Raw genomic sequence first — 21,099 nt, forward strand, 5'->3', positions numbered from 1 at the left:
GTCTTTGATTAAAATAGTACAGGAGATTTTCATTTTGTTATACCGTGCAGATATACTAGATGCATCAGATGAATATTACAATACAAAGTCCTATTGGTCAAATAGAACCGTAAACCCACGCTGTATTCAGCCATCTCGATTCAAATGAGATGTGGGGGTATTCAAGATCCTAACAGTCCCTCCCGGGGTCTCTGCTGGTTGGTGTCTTTATTTCGACTCGAAGTCGCTTGCCTGGAGATTACGTGTCATGGAAGGCAATCGCACAACCATTCCGTCAAGATCCTTGGTCATGATGACCTGGCAGCCCAGCCGAGAGGTCTCGGTAAGCCCGAAAGCCAGATCCAACATGTCGTTCTCGTCGTCCGATGGTTCTTCCATTTTATCAAAGGTATCCGGGTCATCCACAATCACATGGCACGTCGAGCAAGCACAGGATCCTCCGCATGCTCCTATCACCAGAGTAATGTCAGATATTTGGGGCTAAATATTGCTTTATATCGGGTCAACTTACCTTCCATTTCAAGATCGTTTGCCTGTGCGATGTCGAGTAGGTTGTCGCCCTCGGCGACCTGGAGCTCTACCTTTGTGCCATCCTTGTCAATGAAAGTCAAGTTGATCCTACAGAGCCAGTCAGTATGCAGCGTAGATAGTGTAAAAGTGCAAGAAGAGGGCAATCTGCGATCTGGTGGGCGTACTCTTCTCCGGCCTTTGGCGGCGTGATATGACCATGCGCAGCTTGTGCAGTCACCGAGAAAGCACGGCGGGCTGTATTATATCCTTGCCAAGGTGCTTGAAGGTTTTTCTGTGCATTGATATTCGACCGAGGGTGTGTTGTGATTCCGGTGTTCTTCCATGACCGTGAATAACTTAGGTATCTCCGCGATTGAGTCAAACAGATATCCCCGGCCTTGGGTACAAGGCGCAATTGCTGACCAACTTCGCGCCAGAAAACCATGTTTGCAGAAAATGGAATTAATAAATTAAGAGGGGAATTTGAAAGTCAACAGGGAGGAAAAAAAGAGGATCCCGGGGAAGATAGAAAGAGTGAGCAATGTCCGTCCAATGGCCGCGGAGGAAAAAAAATGACTGACAAAGCTTGGGCGTTCGGACATTCCACTCCTCCCGTTCTTCTTTCCCCGAACCATCTTTAAGTCCGACCAACATCCGCATTATGTCGTCTCGTGAAGGGATCAATCCTTTGCGACCTTACTATATCCCCCCATCTGGCTTATCGCCGGCTTCGAATGCGCCCCCCGAGGTGGCGTCGCCATCATCGGCCCAGGTATTCGGCAGCACAGCGCGTGATCTCATCCCGGACTTGGACTATACCGATTATCTGGAAGCTTCGCCCTCTGTATCTGACTGGGTCCGCGATGCCTTGAACCGGGCGCTTGTGCGCTACACCAAGGTTCTTACCGCACAGCCGTTCGATGTTGCCAAAACCATCTTGCAGGTGTATGTCGTACCAGACGCCACAGACGAGCAGTCGAATCGGAACTCTACACCGGGTGCTGAAGGAAGCTCTTATGATTCGGTAAGAAAGCTGTTCTGTATAGCTGATATAGGGCTATGTTGAATTCCAAGATGAATCACTAACGAAGTTGCGTATAGGACTCGGAATCATCCGATGATGAAACCAGTTACTTCACCTCGGCGGCCCCTCCAACGCCGTCGCCGAGTACACCTCGATCTCGCAAATCACGCCACCACATCACTGACCGTAGTGGCTATATCCGACCAGAATCCGCTGCAAAGCCCAAACATGCCTTGACTATCAAGAACTCGAACTCTTTGACCGAGGTTCTATCCCAGCTCTGGTCCTCGAGTGGGCCAACCTCCCTCTGGAAGTCCTCTAACGCTACATTCATTCACTCACTTCTCCTGCCGACCTTGAACACTTTCATTCGCAGTCTCCTGTCGGCAATCGTCGGCTTGCCAGAAGAAGACATCTCCACGTCGATGACAGCGGACATTTTGACGGCATCATCCCCTCTGGCAACGCTGGTCCTGTCATTCATTTCATCCTCACTCTCTGCTCTGATCCTAGCTCCTATCGACACCGCTCGTACATTCCTGATGCTCACACCCGCAACCCATGGGCCCGGGTCCCTCGTCCGAGCTATCCGCCAGCTCCCCACACCCAACTGCACGATCCCGTCGCACCTCGTCCCGATTACCATACTTCACTCAAGTCTCCCCAATCTCATTATGACCTCGACACCACTCTTCCTCAAATCATACCTATCCATTGACCCTCTTCTAAATCCCAACGCATGGAACCTCTGTGCCTTCCTTGCCTCGGGACTTGAACTCGCCGTGCGATTCCCACTTGAGACCGTGCTCCGCCGCGCCCAGATCGCCACATACACATCTTTGAGTCTGCGCCAGAAGTCCTCAGGCGGTAGCATCAGTGCGGCATCTATTGATGCATCTGATGTGGAAACAATTGTGCCTACCCCGCGCACATACCGCGGTATCATTGGCACAATGTGGCATGTTGTTTATGAGGAGGGTGTCAGCTCGACACCATCCGACACAGAGCGGGCCAAGCAGCTTCTCGGCCAGCGTACCTCACAGCAAGAGCTTCAGAAGCGGCGACAAGGCCAGGGTATTCATGGCCTGTACCGCGGCTGGCGTATTGGCATGTGGGGTATCGCCGGCATCTGGGGAGCTAATCTGTTGGGCGGAATGGCTGCTGGTGGTGGAGATGAGGTTACCAGCGGTGGACGCTTCTAATCGACGCTGTCGAGCTAGGAGGCTTTCGTATTCGTCTTCCTTTTGGGGGCCATCAAAACGCCACTCAATTGACCCAATTAATCATTCGTGAAGAGACATCCCTCAGATCGTGTCTCCCATGCGAATTTCTTTCATTTCTCATTCCATTCCTGCGGCTTTGCTGGTCGAGATGTTGGATATCTTGAATCTCCCAGATTGGCAACGTCAAGAAGCATTTCTCCCATCGCGTGCGTCATTCTTCAGTCTCCACTCTCCCCTTTCTCTCCCTCTTTATCTACATCTTATACCCCAGTGAATGGATCCAGGGGGCAAAGGCGATAGGCGTCATATTTTTGGTTTAGCAGTTCCTGCAGTGCAACCGTGTATAAAATTTCCCCCTTCCCCACCACATAGCTACATAACGAGATAAAAATCACAGCCCGATCTCGTTGGGATCGCTGCGCATTTAATTCATTTGATGATTGCTTATAGAAATTGAAAAGTCTTAGCTTGTGCAATAATCTCATTGCTGTATTATCCGTGAGATCACACCTGAAGACGGCGTATCTGCTTGGAAAGATCTAACTAATACATACGATCATCCAACCTGCCCCGACATATTCGAATGATCAGGCGAGGTGATCCCTCCGAGACACGATCTAATCAGCTAAGCAAGTCTCTCAACCTTCTCCAGTCGATCCGCAAGTTGAAAGTAGAGGTTATTAACCGTCCCCGCAATCGACTTCGTCAACTCTGGCACCCTTCCAACAACAGTCCCAAGCACCACACTCCAACTAAGGTCCGGAATCTCATCTTCAAGCACACGACCTGGCGGCAGAGACGGGATATGGACACTCTCATCGCGGTCCAATGGAACACTGAGACGATACTTCCAAACAACCTCCCCATCCACATACAACGAATAAGTCAGAACCGAGCTGCGAGCCCGAACAGGCGCAGCAGCAGCCGCCGAACTAACTTCTTCAACCTCATCCGCAATATCAATAAGCCCGAACTTACTGTTCCCATTCGGCGCATACTTCACCATAACATCCTCAGGGTCTGTCTGGTAATATGTACGGATGGGGAGGTAAAACATGCTCAACGGGCCAACGCTGAACTCATGGAGGCCCAGCCCAGCCGTATTTGGCAAAAGCTGACCGCGACCCAGGTTAAGTTCCGGGTCTGGGAATCTCGTGGCACCGAATTCGTGTCTATCACCGCTGAGCATGACGATTCGGATTCCTAGCTCGCGTTCTGCGCGCCACATTGCTTCGAATACGACGCGGCGCTCGTCCAGGAATCCGCCCCAGGTATCTGTCGTGCCGACGTGCCAGTTCTTCGTGAAGGGCACGCTGGAGGATATGATTTTCCAGTGTGTGCCGGCTGGCTCTGGGGTTGAGATGTACTCTAGGAGGGATTGGAGCTGGGCACGACCGAGGATTGTTGAGTTCTTTTGCGAGGGCTCAGTGCGGTAGGTGCGCGTGTCCAGCATGAAGAACGAAGCTGGGCCATGCGTGAAGGCGAAGTAGGTTACATTGTCTGGATGAGCGAAGGGTTCCGCAGGGATGGGTGGGTTTCCTCGCACATGATAGTGGATGAAAGGGTCTGCGGCTGCCGGGTACGGGGAAGTTTTGTTACCCTGTGACCAGTCGTTTTCAATCTCGTGGTCATCCAGAGTATGTAGCCAGGGGAGGTCAATGGCGCGGTTCCCTTCTGATCCGTGTGTCCATGAGGGGGATGAGTAGATACGCCTGTACTCGCTGCGGTAATGCGACATTGTTGAGCCGAAGCGCCAGGGGACATCTATGTAGATGAAGTCGCCTAGGAAGAGCATGAATGCTGGGCGAAGTAGCTTAGGTAGTTTGGCGAGGGCGTCGGTCATTTGCTCGAGGCCTGGGATCCGTAGTGGGTGTGATAAGATATTGTAAGGGAAGTTTGGCTTCAGACAACTTGATGTTACAAAAGATAGTCGGCTTGCTTGTGGGGTTTCGGGTTCTGGCGCTGTGACAAATGTGCCAGACTGGTTGTTAGACAGCGAATAGCGATATCGCGTTGCGGGCTTCAGGTCGGTTAGGGTCACAGTCGTGGTGAAGTCGGTCGAGTTATCCAACTTGTAAACAATGCCCTCTTCGTACCAGTCCTGGCTCAGTGGAGAGGTCTCCTGGAACATGACCGTCACTGGTAGGTGAGCTGGGTCTGGCTCCCGAAAGACCAAGTTGGCACTGGTCGGGGAAACATATCCGACGCGCGAGAAGGCAACATCTGTGGTTGGATAAAATAGAATACCACGGGTCAAGAAGTCAAGCGTTAGCAGTGCCAGGACGACATTGATCAAGATTGTGATCCTGGTCCACAGGGGCCACTTTGCCGAGGGCAGCCCTGTCAACAGTGTTTTAAGCACGGAATCCCCAGATTTTCCACGGCTAGACACTGGCTTATACCCTGTAAGCCACGTAGTTAGAATATCATACTGTGATAATTTGGAAGTGGAACCTGACTGTTCGAGCTTCGGGCTTTAGCCGCCTGACTTTGGTGAGACTGGGTGGTATCCTTGAGCAAGGATGATATTGACGACAGATACACTACTAGGGAGGTAACCACGAGAGGCACAAAGTGATGACCAGGGATCTGTAAATATATGAGTTTTCTGAAAGGCGAGCTTGACTGTCTATGGGGGCTTTATACCCATCGCAGAAACGTTAAACTCGTCAGTCGGATGGTCGCCGAGCTCGTGGCTACAGCAATACGTCGCACGGAGACCATTATGCAAGGAAGTTTGACCAATTGTAGAGAGTGAAAATCAACGCACGCTAAAAAAAAAACGATGGAGGTGGAAAGTGGAGGATGATCTTTGTGTTTACTAGTGGTGATTCATGATAGGATGACGTAGGTACCTACTAGGGCCAAGAGCTCCAATGTTGATCGTGCGTATATATGTATTGGTTATTGAAAACCAATTGGTCCGTAAATTGATATAAATTATATAAATTATGTCTATTGCCTGACTATAAATAGGATTTACCTACTTTAACCACCATTGACAGTAGAATTTAGGTACTGAAAACTGGGGTTGTAGTAAACCTCTCACATGGTGAATTTGGAATTTATGCAGGCCAACACACTTGAAACTGAACAGTTGACTTTAAGCATATAGCTACGGTTTGCATCAAATGCTAGATATTCAGTTGCTTCATTGACGTCCCTGATTTAGCATATCTTGAAACAAATTATTGAGACTACTCGCCATCGGCCCTGCCGACAATATCTGGCGAGCTGCCGCAACAACATCTTTCATGCCCATGCTTAATGTCATTTGAGCAGCCCATTGCCAAGGTTTCTCTGTGCCCCCAGGCAGAGCATTGAAATACTCCCAGCCCATAACGCCGCCAAAATTTGGAAACTGCTCAACCAACATTGCCAAAACAGGTCCAATCTTCTCCTGGGACACAAAACCCTGGGATCCATTACCCGGGTTTGTCAACAGACCATACACAATTCGTCGTGGAGACCATCCTTGGGCGACCATACCAGCATACATTCGTGGATCCTCCGCAGGACCCCAGCCATTGTAAAACTGGGCATTGTACCAGCTGATCTTGGAAGCTCGAGCCTGCTCGAGTTCACGGTAGTCAAACCCTGATAAGTTTCCAATGCCAAGTAGTGCAGCTGCCACAGGAGCCAGAGTAATGATAAATGCGTCGCCAAGGTCTGCCTTGAGACGGTCGATGAGTCGAATGATGCCTTGCAAAGACATGGGCTCTTCTACATCGAGATCCAGCCCATCAAGTCCATGGCGGCGAATAATAGCCAAAAGAGGAGAATAAAACCGCTCGAATTCTACTTGGCTCCCGTCAAGTCGCGTGAAGGAGCCTGGAGCGGCCCCGCCTAGCATGCCCATCACTTTCACTCCCTGCCGCTGAACGAGGGGCATTTCGGCCCATAGAGGGTCAAACATTGCGTTGCCTGGCGGGTCATTGTTGAGAGTAATGTCTTCTGGTTCGGCGTTTAGGTGAAAAGCGCCGATAATAACATGGGTTATCCCGGTGTTGTTTTCGAGGAGTGGGAGCATGGAGACATACTGGCCCCCGCCTGGGATGAGCGTTTGGTGGTACAAGATCACTCGCGGGCGCTCACCGAGTCCACCTCGGATAGGCGGCATTTTGAAGAGACAGAATATTGAAGATCCAGATGTACGTAATTTGTAGCAACTTTATTCCATGTTCTTTGCTTTGTGAGAGCTGGATGATGCTTATGTTTTGGCGGTTGGCAGCTGTGGGGTTGAGAGATCCTTCAGGCTTCTTGCGCTAGAGAGAAAATGACCGCAGAGAACCAAATGAAGCTCCAGAGTTATGCAATGACGAATTTCCAAAACAAAAATTGAATCAGCCGGTGAATATTACTGCAACACAAAGTAGTAGATCGGACTAAACACCTGCACACGATAAACCCAAATACTCACTGACTAAGCCGAATGGGAGATCCATTTTTGGGCAAGGCTACCACATCCTACAAGGAACTATGGTTATTGTTTTGGAGATCAACAGGACTATGTATGAATTGGAAACTTCCAAGGGCATCTTCGTTTCATCCTCATCTCACACGGGCCTGGATCACCGCCTCAATACTAGAACCATGGATGCTAGTTCCTATATCCATGGCGTTGGATTCGGCTCGTTGGGGAAGAGCTGAAGATGACATCAAATTTGAATATCGGATTAGTGCTCCAGCAAATTGAAATAAGCAACCCGGAACGGATTGCATCTTAAAGTGGATTTCTTCCAGATAGCGGACCGGCAAATTTCGAAAGAAATGTCATATAGAGACAAGCCACCATCGCCTCCGATGAGTTGTTGGAGGCAAAATAGCCATTTCTGGAGACTACATAAGTTGCGGCCAACTCCCATCAAGCAGTCTTGTGGGGTACCAATACCTTCTTGCGGAGCAGCATATACTTTTGATATCAACTTTGGCACACTATAGCATGATGTCTTTGATCAGAGGTACTCGGATCCTGTCACGTCCGTTTCTTGGACTGCTTCCAGCCGCAAAGTCTGTGAACGTTGGATTGTGGCATCGCTGTAGTGTCGCTACAGTACCACCACCTAATCGTCCACACCCCAACCCTGGGAATTTTGCAAATCGCCCACGCGAGGAGCTTTCAGAAATAGGCCATAAGGGTGGGAAAAAGGGTGGGAAAGCCACTGGCGTGGGTGGGTTCCATGATATGGACCCAGAGAAACAGGTGAGAGTGCCGCAAAACCAGCTAGTAACAGGCCTTGTCATTGATGGTATGAATGTGAGTAAATAGCAGGCTATCGCCGCGAAAGGTGGTCGCGCTAGTTCACGAAGAAAGTCAAAGGCAAAGGCACCAGGCAACGGGGAAACTGAGTTAGAAGCCGAAAAACGCGGTCGGTCGCATGAGCCCTCGGTGGTTCCACCTGGATTTGAAGAATGGAAGACAACGGCTTGATTTGCGATCAAATTTTTAATTCCAAAATCAATTTCATGCAAATAGCAAATAAATGTGATATAAGAGAGAATGAGCAAAGTAAGAAGTACGAATCAAGAAGCATATGTATCAGACACAAATGCCGCTAGACCAAAAGAGGCAGTGGATAAACATTAATGCCTCAGGCGACAAAATACAACCCGTCGCGAGATTCTTCAATCTTTCTTGTCTCCCCCGCAATTTGGTTATTGTTATTTCTCTATTTACTCGGTTGATATTTTTTTCATTTGGTAGCTCTTGAGTGCAACCATAGGGATTGAATTTGACCTCTGCTTTGGCGGTTTTAGCCTTATCGTGCCCTCACCTTTGCGCAGCCGCACGCGTGCGCAACCATGGCCAACACAGGCTATACCTCCCCATTTCCCACCTCACATGACACCATCGGGCAGTCAACATTGGTGACCCCTCTCTTTATGCCATCCTCTCCTCCACAACACCCTTCTAGCCCGTTGGGATCTCCGACAACCGCCCAAACCCCTGCAACTGCCCAGACTCCTGCAACCGAGCGTGTCGCAGCGCAACGTAGCAACCAAAGTCGCGACCACGCTAGTGACGATGAATACCATTCCGACAATGAAATACAACAGGCTTCTCGACCTCCCTCTCCTGGAAGCCCAACAGGGTCAGATCTCGATGCGCGTCTTGCCGATTATACCTTGGATTTTAGCAATTTCCCGAGCGGCAATTTTGCACTAGATGGGCACGAGGAAACTCTGCCCCCTTTCCATCAAGATGTAGATAAATTATCTGATGTTGGGGGCCCGGAGGACTTTACTGCGAATATGGAAAAATACCTGATGGGCGATCTGGAAGATGAAGCGAACAATGAAGATGAAGCTGAAGTAGACTACGGATCAGTACGACGATCTTCCCGGAAGTCGAAGCAACCAGTGATCGAAGAAGAAGCCGACTCGGGTGAATACAGTGAATTTGGACCGCCAGTGGACATGTCAACCCCTTCACACCTATTGCACCGGACAAGTGCTCCGCGCAAAGATTCGACCCACCTGGAAGGTATTGAGGAGTACCCTGATGATGATGAAGCCCAGGATTCTGCATCCCCTTCTGCCCGAAAATTGTCGGATGCGTCCAGTCGTGCATCAAAGGAGCAGAATGAGGATCTTCAAAAGCAGATCGCACAACTACAGCAATCATTGAAGGAACGCGATGACCAATTACAGAAAAACCGCAATCGTGTGCTCGAGGCTGTTTCTGCTGGTGAACAGATCCGTCATCTCCAGACCGAATTACAGCGGAAGAATGCTCTCCTAGATGAGATACATGCCAAAGATAGCGACGAGACAATGCTGCGCGAGAAAGTCCAGTCGCTGCAAAAGAAAAATGAAGAGCATGAAAATCTATTACGCCAGTCGAGCATGAATACAACGGACCTCGGACCTCTTTTGAACCAAATTCGTGAGATGCAACAGCAGCTTCAAGACAGAGATGCCCAAACCCCTTTGGACAAAGAGCGATTGGAGACGATTGCTCACCTGCGCCAGCAACTCAGCCTGTCCCAAGAACAGGTGCGAAAGCGTGATGAAACTCTGGATGAAACATTTACCAAGCTTAAGGAAGTCACACGGGTCAAGGATGCCCACATACAAGAGAAAAACTCGGAGATTGATCAGCTCCAAGGGCAGATCGATGACTACGGGCTGGAGAACGAGAAGCTTGAGGCGGAACTAGAGCGTGCGCACAATGACTACCAGGTCCTCGAGGAACGCTTTATCGATCTGGAAACTAAAAGTCGTCCTCTGGAAGAGAAGAACAGCACACTTGAAGCAAACCTCACCCGTGTTCAATCCCATATGGAAGCCCAGGAGAGCGCCTTGAAAGCTGCTGCGGCTGATCTACCTATCGGTGGGCATAGCACCTACAGCGAGATTCTCGATTTGATCAAAGATTTGGGCCCAGGGGATCCCGCATCCCCACTCCGCTCACCATTGAAGGAGAAATTTGTAGACGCCCAAGGTGTGCATCAACTGCAACAACCAGACATGCCAAGCATTACAAGCCTTCAGCAAGAACTCCAGGAGTTATCCGCCGCACACAAAGCCGCAAATACCGAAGCAGCACGTCTACGTGATCAGGCGACTGAAGCCCAGACCCTTATCAAAACCATCGAAACAGAGAATTCGCGACTCTCCAATCGGGTGAACGAGCTTACTACAGCCCTAGACAAGTCCAAGAACGACCTGATGCAATCACAAGAAGAGCAAGCCGAGTCCCTCGAGACCATCGCCCGCTTGCAAGAAGACAAGATCGCTGAATCTCTTAGCCCACCTCTTTCGCCCCCAACAGCGCGCGGAGCTCTTAACTCGGAGCCAAGAGGGCCGGACACAGCAACCCTGGAGGCAAACCATCAAAGCCAACTCCGCAGCCTGAACACTGCACACTCAACAGCAGTCTCAACGCTGCGCGCCTCGCACGCCGAGTCAATGCGCAAAATCCGCAATCTCCTCACAGCCGCCGAGCAACGTGAATCAAATATACGCTCGGAGCTTGAAACCCTCCGCACCTCATCCGCCACCTCCGAAAACTACCTACGCAAGAGTTTCAAAACAGAACTCAGACGCCTGGAATCCCTCATCGCCGCAAAGGACGAAACCGCCGCCGAGGTCGACCAGCGCATCGCTTTGTCGGTAGACAAGCGCGAGCGCGAGTGGGAGCGACGTATCGACCTCCTCCTTAAGGAACGTGATCGCATGGCCAAGGCTTTGATGATGAGTTGGGGCGAGAAGGAGCTTGGTCGGGGGCCAGGACCTTTGGCTGAGGGCAAGGAGAACCGTCGTCGTGATCGAGACCGTGATGTGGATGTCAAGAGTGGACAGGCTTATCGCTACAAGTATGCTCAGAAGCCGAAGTCTAAGAGCACGGAGCCTAGGGCTTAGACGGGTTGATTTGTTTGACCTTTTGTTTCTCTGGGGTCGATGTACCATATCGAGTTGTGGATTGCATTGTGTTTCTTTTGATTCGTCTTTGAGCGACCTGGTGTACTCTGGGATGGAAATTGGGATCTGGACTTGCATGTCCTCGCGAGGTTACTTTGTCCTCGCCTTGAGGCAAATATTGCATCTTGGTTTCTTTCAAGTGCTACCAAATGAATTTCTGAACTGATCTTTTTACTTTCTCCCCATGTCTAATTATTTTTCAACGCCTTGTGTTTCTATTGTAGAACGAATTTAATTTGATATATCAAGTGGCTCCAAAGCTAGCTGCTACAAAACCAAATCGCCTCGGTACACCTGTGTACATACACTATCCAACCCTGATACAAATCATATAACATTACAAAATTAACCAAATATCACCAAAAGAATGCCCGACCAGCGGACAACGAACTATTAATATCTCCTTCCCTTATTTTCTTGCTTCATCCCAAACTCCCCACCAAAACACCCTCTCAATAAAAGCTCAAACTCGACCGATTCGCACTCCGATATCTTGACTGATCAATACAATTGGATGGCAACTCCAAACAAGCAACTGAGACAGGTCTCGGACCATCCATCACATGCGGGTCAGACGTCGTCTCCAAGATACAGCTGAGCGGGCCACTAGCGGAGGCATGGGTACTGCTTCGAGAACGACGCGCGCTGGGGTAGATTACTTCAGCGTCATTGCGGCGGGGGATGGGGGCGTGCATGGAACGGGATGAATTATAGCGACGCTGGTTTGCCCAGCGAGATGATTGGGATCCATACTGGCTGCCTGGGTGGAGGTTGTACTGGCTCTGCGAGTGACGTGGTCGGTAGTTTGGGTCGAAGTGGTAGGAGGAGCTGCGGATGGGGTATTGTGTGTCATTGTTCTGTTGGGGTAACATATTCTTGCGCATTGAGTCTGGGTGCATCTGTGGGCTTGGGGCTTGTCGGCGGGACTGGCAGTATGCTCGTTGTCGTTGCTGGGAACGGGGGCGTGAGATGAAGTTTGGGTGGTGTGGATGGTTGATTGAGCGAGCTGAGGGCGTGTCGTAGGCTGTTTGGGAGCGGCGGAATTTTTGTGGGGAGGATGGGGCTGGTGGGACTACTTCTGGGGCATCGGCGGAGTTCATTGTCATTGTTCGGGTGTGGTGGACTTCTGGGCGTGCTGGTTTGGGGTTTGGTTGGGGATTGACGGGGCTTTGGGGGAGGGATGCTGAAGAGGCGTTTGGGGTGTTGCCGTTTGGGACGAGTTGATAGGTTGTGGATTCAGGGATTCCCTTAGGCATGCTGTTCGGTGTCACGACCTGCTTTTCAATGTCTGATGCGGCGTTGGGGTCTGTAAGAGCCTGTATTTGAGGATCCGCTGATAATGGAAGTGAAAGTGGCAAGGACTTTGGAAGAAGACGTCGTAGAGAAGAGAGCGATGACTTTGATCTTGTATGGCTGGTGTATTCCTGAGGAATCTGCGGGACTTTTGGAGCAGTCCCATCGGAGAATAGAGCGCGTAACTCATTCACCGCAGTCTGTGAAGTCATGATGGTAGATGTGCGTGAGATGGGATAATAATCGCTAGCCAGGCTTTGTGATCCAGGCGAGATACGGTGTGGAGAGTCCGGCGAGATCGTCGTTCCAGACACAATCTCTCCATATGTCGATCCGGGATCAGTGTTGACTCGAAGTTGAGGCCGCAGACGAATGGGGGCAGGATGTCGGATAGTGGGATGGCAGTTCACTCTGTTGGCGATTGGGTCTACAGACCAGAACTCCCCAGTTCCGTTTCCATCATGCTGGCGGCAAAGATAGAGAATCTCGGTTTTTAGGGTTTCATCGCTATCCCAGCTATTGCCAGAGACGATACTGCCATCTCTGTTAATCTGTGGGCGCTTATAGATACCAAAAAGCGATACGTCATATGGTCGATCGCAAAGCTCCCTTGCGCAGTACATAGTGCATACGGTGACCCTGTAGGGTGATTGTCAGCTGGAGCAAAGAAGAGATGGAACGAAAATGCAGCATACATTGAAACCACCGACACGATCACAGATGCTCGGTGGAAAGCACAGCTAATACCAACTCTCCAGAAACTTGCATCAGTCCCTTCCGGAAGACAGTACACCTGTTGTGCAGCGACCACTAGACCGGCTACACTTGTAGCTAGCCAAAGCATAAGATCCAAACGTAGAACGTATGTGCATACATTATGCAGAATGGTCTTCTGGGTTCCAAATCCACCAATGTTGTTGTATTGCCAAGCGACCAGGCTTTGGAGGCTGACAAGTGGCACCGAGAAAAAAGACTAAATAATAGTTAGCGAAATGAATGGTATAACAACCAAAGGTTCAAGTCAAACATACTGCGACAAGTGCAAGTACAACACTCAGAGTCATCTTTGAGTCAACTTGGCCATTACCGTAGAGGTAGAGCACGAGCACCCATTCCAATATAGACTCGAGAAGTAGCATGTATAGCGCAACAAATATCACAAGCTTTGTCCATGTCCCCTCCTTCCGTGGTGTAGCTGAAAGTACAGGCTCCATGATTGCGATAGGCTAAGTACCAAAAGATGAACGACTCTGTTTGCTGTCCTCTTCAGTCTACCTGGGCTCGGAAACCGGGTAGCGAGGAATGCGAGTGTGGTGTTGGTAAAGGACAGGCGTATTGAATGCGCCGGGTCCAAATAGAACCCAGGTGTAGTCGCAGTCGAAGTTCATCAATTGAGCGCAATGAAGAACATACATAAGGGTGGCACTAATAGGAGCGTTGATGGACTAAAGAGGAATTTAATGGAGGGTTGTTCGCCCTGGAGCGCGTCGACGCGAATATAGCGTGGAGGGGAGGAATGTAGCAGCCGAGGGGCGTGCGTCAAAAGAATCCAAGGTCTTGGGGATGGCCCTCTCTGGAGAGTGCGGAGTCCTCTCCATCTTAGCTAACTTGGAATGCTGAGGACTCGCTAGTGCCAGGGGTGTGTTGAGGGTTTCGCTGCTGATGGCCTTATCCCTGTAAACTAGTCAGTATAGACGTCAGTTCGTTTCAGTCCCTGGGAATGGAAGATTTGAAGCACGTTAGATCTTCTAAGAATCTAGTATGATTATTTCTCCGTGCATCAAAGGCTGTCCTTGAAGGTGAAGGTAGGAGGATAGAGGAGATCGTACCCTAGATCCCTCGATGACGTGGTCAACAAACATCTCCGACCACAACAATCGGAACCAAATCTTTGAATACTACAATCAGCCTTATAAATTTCTCAATGCCTAATTTGTTTTTCTGAATTTTGTGCCAGTAGCTTATCGCTTCGTAGAGTTGCAACCAATTCTGTACACAACATCTGTACACAACACGTGATCTGAGGGGTTGACCTTGTCAGTAAGGATGAGAAAGGAGCCATGATCCTGGATGACAGCCTAGATTCACAAGCATTCTGACGCATTTGACAGGCAGCTGAATGAAGTGTCTCTGATGATTTGGCGTTGTGGAATGCGCCTCTAATCTGACTATGAACTGTTCAGATTGTCCGTGATTTTAAGGGGCAATGGCTGTTTTGTACACAAATGGCAAGGTCTCCAAAAGGAGGATATTTCCGAGTTCTTTTCTTCACAGATATTTTGTCATCAAAAATACTCAGCAAGTCTAGGGTTATCCATGGGAGGGGGAGAGCAAACCCGATTCACAACCATCTAGCCTATTGTCAATGACTTGAGTTTATGTCGTTTAGGTCATATTCTAGTAAATTTAGTGGGTGATGTACTATCTTTAATTACAATAAGAATACGAGTGCCTGTGGAATCAAAACCGAAAATGATCGCTTTTGAGGTCAGAAACGGGTGCCCTTCCACCCGCAAGTTTGTACGTCCACCCCTTCAGCGCCAACTGCTCTATAACACCACTATTCTGCGTCTGTGGACCCACCTATCACTATAATTCATTCCGTGATGCTACTCAGTTGATATGAACCGTGTATTGCCTTGCTTGACTAGAACGTAGGCATATATCGGCAAGATATGTTAGGTACCAGTTAACAATGTTCAACCCTCGTGGAGCTTTTGGTTACAATAGATGGTAAGTCTTCCACGTTACTGTAAAGTGGGGTTTCAGTAGTAGTCATATCATTATTGTTGAATTTTGTCTATATATATTTTAATGGAAACATAAGGCAATTTATAGCACAGCAATGCACTCAATCTCGACATCAGTGTTGAGAGGGAGGGTCTTGACCGCAACACACCTGCAGAGTATACAAGTTAGCAACAAATCGAATCACATATGTAGAGTCACACTGATGGGCGCGCAGACGCAAGGATCACACTCCACAGTGCAACAAAAAGGAGGGGGAAATGTGACCCCAAGTGACCCCAACGATAAGAAATAAAAGAGTGGGGTAAGAACTCACGTCCGGCAGGGCTTCACATCACCCCAGTACTGCACGTAGACGGAGTTCATCTCGGCGAAATCATCCATGTTGGATAGGAACACATTGACCTTGACGACCTTGGTAATGTCGGTGCCGGCTTCCTCGAGGATATGGGACAGGTTCTTGATGCATTGGTGCTATTGGAGGGTGGGGGTGTTAGTAGGTTGAATTAGGTCAATAATGATTGGGATTTGTTGGTTTCTTACAGTGTGGGCCTTGATATCACCGTCGATCAAAGTGCGAGTGACAGGGTCCAATGCAACAGAGCCGGAGCAGTAGACGACACCATTGGCGACAATGGCCTGGGAGTAGACGCCGGGGAGGGGCTTGGGGGCCTTGTCGGTAACGATTGCGATCTTGGAGGACATTGCGAGGGATTATTAAAGGTGGATGAGCTAAGGGTAATTCAATTGAGGTGTAAAAAAAGAAGCAGGAAGTTGACCCCGCCTCCGCGGGGGAGGCACTCTTTATCGAGTGAAGGGCATTATCCGGAGCTACTTCTGGGTTCCATGTTACTGAGATTAATACGTAACAAATGGTCCCATAGGCGATAACATAGAGTCGAGAAACATGAAATTGTTGAGGGGCTTTCCGAGGGGTGTGGATATTCAGTGGGTATTGGGATGGATAGGAGCTAGGAGTTAATACTGGAGAGGAAGGGGACCTCCCGAGTGTCAGGAAGTTCCGAGGTTCCCCAAAACAACTGGGCTTATCAACTTATCGGTGTTCTCCCCGCATTGTTACCCCAATCCCACCCTCTGCGTGGGGGTGGATTGTCCAAGCCCTGGCTATTTGATCCTGAGACCCTGAAAGCTTACTTTCCTATTCTTCTTCTCGTTCTATAACTTCAAAATGACTGCTGGCATTACTGAACCACCGTATCCCCTTCACGAGTCCGTTAAAGACCTATTGGACTCGGAGTATGTCGCATTTTATAACGAACATGTCATCAATAACCAACAGGTGCACCTCCGGCCAGTGGAAGCGTCACGGACAAGTGGCGTCTTGATTCCTGGTGCAGGTCCTATGCTAGAGGTGGGCAAAACTGAAGACATTACTGTTCAGCGACGAGGGACCGAGGGCCCACCAGTGCCTATCCGCTGCTTTACCCCCAAGGGCCAGGCACCTCCTGGTGGATGGCCAGTTATGTTGTATTTCCATGGCGGTGGCTGGGTGCTGGGTAATATTGACACCGAGAACGTGGTGTGTTCGAATCTCTGTGTAAGAGGTAATTGTGTTGTGATCACAGTTGATTACCGGTAAGTCAAAGTTCACCAACTAATCACGCCATGCATAGATAACATTGAGAAGTATCAACCTAATTTCTCAATATTTCCTTCTAGTCTTGCACCTGAAAATCGCTGGCCTGCCGCAGTCCATGACTGCTGGGAAGCTCTTCTCTGGCTGCTTGCCGACGGCCCCGCCGCTCTCTCGGTGGATGTATCCAAAATCGCAACTGGTGGCTCCTCCGCCGGCGGAAACCTTGCTGCGATTATGACGCATAAGGCGCTGACTCTGTCACCGCCTGTTCACTTCAAAGCCCAGCTCCTCTCTGTCCCCGTGACAGATAACACTGCCACAGTAGAGAACAACGAGTCATATCGTCGGTACGAACGGACCCCCGCACTTCCCGCACTTAAGATGTACTGGTACCGAGATCATTATGTCCCCAACGAAGCAGACCGCACCAACCCAGAGTCAAGCCCGCTATTCTGGCAGGGCGATTACTCTCGATTGCCGCCTGCGTTGGTCATGGTTGGCGAGTTGGATGTGCTGCGTACGGAGGGTGAGCAGTATGCGGAGAAGTTGCAGAAGGCTGGTGTGCCTGTCGATCTGCAAGTGATGAAAGGCATGCCGCATCCATTTTTGGCGATGGATGGGGCATTGTCTGAGGGCAAGAGGTGTATCACTTTGATGTGTGATGCGCTCCAAAAGGCGTTTAGGACTGATTGAAAGATCTTTCTTTTTAATATAGGCGTCGTACTGAATATATCGGGGATTAGAGATCTACTTTGCGCTTTCTGAAAATAAATGAATCAACGGAGAGCGACCTATGATATCTCTACTTGCGCAGGTCCTATCACATAAAGGTGCCCTAGGGATCTATGGAGGCCTAAGGTTTCCACAGCTTGTTTGTTTGACCTTTTTTGTACTTCCAACTCTATTTCAAAACCTCCTCTTCGCCCCCTTTCACTTTTAACCTCTCTTGATGATTTCGCGTCGGTCTTGCTAGGTTGACAGCAACCAATCTTTACACTGAGAGCATGCCCGGGCTGTGTTCTAGGACAGATATCTGTTTTCTTTTAGGAAATACAGGGTCAATATATAACGCAGATCCATGCCTGCTAGTAGCTACCTGCAAATACTGCCAACGCATACTAGTATATATCTCTGCTGCCTGTTTCATTTTGATGGCTTTGATCGACTTCACCTACATTTTGTTCAATTCCGCTATAGATTATTATTTATACCATCATATAGGGGCATGTGATCAACGTGGAAACAACATCGACGCACGGCACTACGATTTACGTCAACTAAAATCTGACATGACTTTGCCATGAAAAATCCGCCAGCGCAACCGCGGATACCACACATCCCGCAGCGTGCGAGGCTACTCTACTGTATACCTGGGGAGAAAATGGAAGCCTCCGAAGGGGAAAGATGGAAAAGCTGCAATTAAAAGCCGCTGAAAGCATCATACGGAGTTTTATCAATATCCCCACGGTCAAAGAAAGAAAGGCTATGGACGAGATCTGGTTGCTGTTGATTGCAACAACAGTCAGGTAGTACAGCCTCTTTTACGCCCAATCTCCATTGCCTGTTCTCTTTTTTTTCACGCATAAAGTCACCTTCATTGTGGCCTTATAATATCCCACCTGCAGATGCAACACAGCCACCCTCCAGCCCTCTTGGACTGTGCAGGGCTTGATATTTCCGACGATGCTCCTATTGATGTAACACGGGACTGAAGCGCTAAATTACGGTAGCACAGTATGTAACGCTGTGCTGGCGAGCTCAGGTCCTCTACGGCACATTTTATGAATATGAATACAGCGCCTCGCCACGCCACAGGGGTGTATTCATTCTCGAGCGCTACCCCTCAAGAGGCCGAACTCATGAGATGAACGGAGGTTATATAACTTGTGAGGGGGGTTGGGTGGAATTGTGAGAATCGACAAAGATAGACCAAGGATCCACATTGGAAGTCGACGAACCTACAAGTCAAGTTACATCGCCATGTCTATAAACACCTGGCAGATTGGCTGCCCTGGATTTTGATAAGAATGGAAGTTTAAACTCACCACCAATCAGATCATATGCTCGCCGTCGTTTGAAATGGCGTCGAGCAAACCTTCATTTGCGCTGCACTACACATACATCGATACAAATACCAAAGCAAAATTAATCGCATTCGGTGTGGGGATAATGAAGGGCAAAGGAGTCTTCGTGGATGGGCCCCAATTTCCGAGGAAGTGCTGAATTTCTTGCTGGTCGTACACCATCTAGAAGTTGCTAATGGACCTTCGAAAAAACGGCGAGTGGATCCTCAAATACGAAATCGACAGTGTGACCACATGACTGCCTTATTTTGTATACAAAAAAATGAACATGAGCATGTCAGATTCCACCGATCACCACCTTGCTCAAACCGCTACAACAATGTGCACTGCAGCAGATACACCCGGGAACCTCTAGCCAGAAGCATTAAACTACACGACCTATATTATAGGCAAGGATATATAGAAATCACTCTACGCTGTTATGTTGAAGCTGAACCCTGGGTGATCGCGATTGACTATACCCATCAACCTAAGATATACAGCTTACCATTGTGTGTATTGTCGGCGTTGCTGCTACTGGATCAACTATCATCGATAATTTAGCTTTGTGTCCATTGAGAATGGGAGGGACGGATAAATTCGGGGAGATTCTGAATGTTCTTGCTGAAGTATACGAATCCATAGTTCTTGAAGACTCCGTACAATTCTCACAGACAAAGAACATGCGGAATTTAGCATATTGATATGTATATGTTGTACAAAGCCATTTATTTCTTCTAACATGCCCCTGGACTAGACCATTATATCTGAGCATTACGCTCAGATATTCCAGGCTCCGATATATATATAGTGCGACTAACATTATTTCCCCTAGAACCGCTTATAACAATTGATTGCCAAATCTTCGCGGACGAAGGTGACTACTTGGACAGCCATCCAGGGTCACCGAGCTCACAAAATCTAGATACATCATGTCCTCAATGCACGACAACCTGTACTCTTATGTGCGTTACCGATCTCGACCACCTTCTCATACACTTCGGCATAAGCCATAGGAAATCAAGGTACTGTTACGAGCAAGCTTTGTGTAACGGACTTGGAAATGAAAAATGGGAAATCTGGTCCGGGACAATTTACGGGGGAATCCCCAACAGACATGTTCTCCAACGAGCATCACATGTCATTCTCGCAGCAGTTATGGCTAAGCTCTCAATCGGTCCAGCTAATTCTGGCTTTGTGTATTGTCTTGTGATGGAACATAGTATTCGATAGTTCTGATTGAAACCAAATCTTGCATTTCGAGCGTACCACAGTTATGTTATCTATCACAGATGGCGGGTTACAACAGCCCATCGAATAGGGGGCATTTAATTGGTTGAGCATTGACTACCTGATTTACCGCCTCTCATGACGACCCCCGACATTTCATCCAATGTTAACTAGTTGTCTAAACAACCTGTTTCAGGATTATCAAGAACCTGATACAGTAATTGAAAGGCTTTCCCTCCTCTCAAATAACAATATTCGGACTTTACAAGGACATGAACATATTGTCAGCGCCGTCCGTTTTATACCAAATGGGAGCTTACTTGCTAGCGCAAGTAAAGATATGGATATAAGGTTATGGGATGTAACTAACGGGTATTGTGTGAAGACGATACAAGGCCACACTGGCTGGGTGCGAGATGTTTATCCATCTCCTGACGGAAGGTTCCTCCTTTCCACTGGGGACGATATGACTGTTCGCTTATGGGATATTTCGGCAAAACTGGAAAACAAATTGACAGTAAGCGGCCATGAAAACTTCAATGAGTGCTGCGCCATTGCTCCGTCGACTTCATATCGCTACTCCGCTCAATTAGCCGGCTTAAAGAAAGTCTTACCCACGGGGAACACAGCAGAATTCTTTGCAACTTGATCGCGTGATAAGACTATTAAACTCTGGGATGCCCGTGGCACATGCCTAGTGACATTGGTTGGGTATGATAATTGGGTCCGGGCAATTGTTTTCCACCCTGGAGGCCGATATCTGCTTTCTGTTGCTGATGACAATACATTACGTTGTTGGGACTTAACCCAAGGAGGAAAATGTGTGAAAGTCATCAGCGACGCTCATAGGAGTTTCATTACCTGTTTGAGGTGGGCTCCAGGAATTCAGAAAGGCCCTTCCACTGCCAGTGCTCCTGTAAGCTTGACAGAAGACTCTAAGGCTAGTGGAGAAAGCCCGTCTGCGATGCAGATCCGGTATGTTATTGC

At 48.9% G+C, this 21,099-nt stretch overlaps 9 protein-coding genes across 9 annotated transcripts; 4 read left to right on the forward strand and 5 right to left on the reverse strand.

Annotated features, from left to right (window-relative positions):
* Positions 1-207: 207 nt before the first annotated feature.
* N7479_005936 (ferredoxin family 2Fe-2S iron-sulfur cluster binding protein) lies at positions 208-955 on the reverse strand (the record flags this gene model as incomplete). Its single annotated transcript, XM_057253632.1, has 3 exons — positions 208-449; positions 512-618; positions 696-955. The coding sequence occupies 3 exons, from the start codon at positions 953-955 to the stop codon at positions 208-210; spliced, it is 609 nt and encodes a 202-aa protein (XP_057107494.1).
* A 216-nt stretch (positions 956-1,171) lies between these two features.
* On the forward strand, positions 1,172-2,736 carry N7479_005937 (mitofusin complex protein UGO1; the record flags this gene model as incomplete). Its single annotated transcript, XM_057253633.1, has 2 exons — positions 1,172-1,534; positions 1,612-2,736. 2 exons carry the CDS (start codon positions 1,172-1,174, stop codon positions 2,734-2,736), a joined length of 1,488 nt encoding a protein of 495 aa, XP_057107495.1.
* Positions 2,737-3,382: 646 nt separating this feature from the next.
* N7479_005938 (alkaline phosphatase family protein) lies at positions 3,383-5,481 on the reverse strand (the record flags this gene model as incomplete). The annotated part of the gene is made up of 3 exons (XM_057253634.1): positions 3,383-5,160; positions 5,217-5,346; positions 5,404-5,481. 3 exons carry the CDS (start codon positions 5,479-5,481, stop codon positions 3,383-3,385), a joined length of 1,986 nt encoding a protein of 661 aa, XP_057107496.1.
* Positions 5,482-5,908: 427 nt separating this feature from the next.
* Positions 5,909-6,877, reverse strand: N7479_005939 (putative class III chitinase; the record flags this gene model as incomplete). Its single annotated transcript, XM_057253635.1, has 1 exon — positions 5,909-6,877. The coding sequence occupies one exon, from the start codon at positions 6,875-6,877 to the stop codon at positions 5,909-5,911; it is 969 nt and encodes a 322-aa protein (XP_057107497.1).
* Positions 6,878-7,702: 825 nt separating this feature from the next.
* On the forward strand, positions 7,703-8,188 carry N7479_005940 (uncharacterized protein; the record flags this gene model as incomplete). Its single annotated transcript, XM_057253636.1, is given in 2 exon segments — positions 7,703-8,014; positions 8,027-8,188. The coding sequence occupies 2 exon segments, from the start codon at positions 7,703-7,705 to the stop codon at positions 8,186-8,188; spliced, it is 474 nt and encodes a 157-aa protein (XP_057107498.1).
* A 371-nt stretch (positions 8,189-8,559) lies between these two features.
* Positions 8,560-11,121, forward strand: N7479_005941 (putative spindle pole body associated protein SnaD; the record flags this gene model as incomplete). Its single annotated transcript, XM_057253637.1, has 1 exon — positions 8,560-11,121. The coding sequence occupies one exon, from the start codon at positions 8,560-8,562 to the stop codon at positions 11,119-11,121; it is 2,562 nt and encodes an 853-aa protein (XP_057107499.1).
* A 512-nt stretch (positions 11,122-11,633) lies between these two features.
* Positions 11,634-13,688, reverse strand: N7479_005942 (uncharacterized protein; the record flags this gene model as incomplete). The annotated part of the gene is made up of 3 exons (XM_057253638.1): positions 11,634-13,113; positions 13,170-13,447; positions 13,506-13,688. The coding sequence occupies 3 exons, from the start codon at positions 13,686-13,688 to the stop codon at positions 11,634-11,636; spliced, it is 1,941 nt and encodes a 646-aa protein (XP_057107500.1).
* Positions 13,689-15,306: 1,618 nt separating this feature from the next.
* On the reverse strand, positions 15,307-15,927 carry N7479_005943 (putative L-PSP endoribonuclease family protein Brt1; the record flags this gene model as incomplete). The annotated part of the gene is made up of 3 exons (XM_057253639.1): positions 15,307-15,373; positions 15,539-15,696; positions 15,766-15,927. The coding sequence occupies 3 exons, from the start codon at positions 15,925-15,927 to the stop codon at positions 15,307-15,309; spliced, it is 387 nt and encodes a 128-aa protein (XP_057107501.1).
* A 484-nt stretch (positions 15,928-16,411) lies between these two features.
* N7479_005944 (alpha/beta hydrolase) lies at positions 16,412-17,512 on the forward strand (the record flags this gene model as incomplete). Its single annotated transcript, XM_057253640.1, has 2 exons — positions 16,412-16,818; positions 16,903-17,512. 2 exons carry the CDS (start codon positions 16,412-16,414, stop codon positions 17,510-17,512), a joined length of 1,017 nt encoding a protein of 338 aa, XP_057107502.1.
* Positions 17,513-21,099: the final 3,587 nt, after the last annotated feature.

Source organism: Penicillium vulpinum (assembly GCF_028829585.1).
Source record: "Penicillium vulpinum strain IBT 29486 chromosome Unknown utg000003l_segment0_segment0, whole genome shotgun sequence".
Taxonomy (NCBI): domain Eukaryota; kingdom Fungi; phylum Ascomycota; class Eurotiomycetes; order Eurotiales; family Aspergillaceae; genus Penicillium; species Penicillium vulpinum.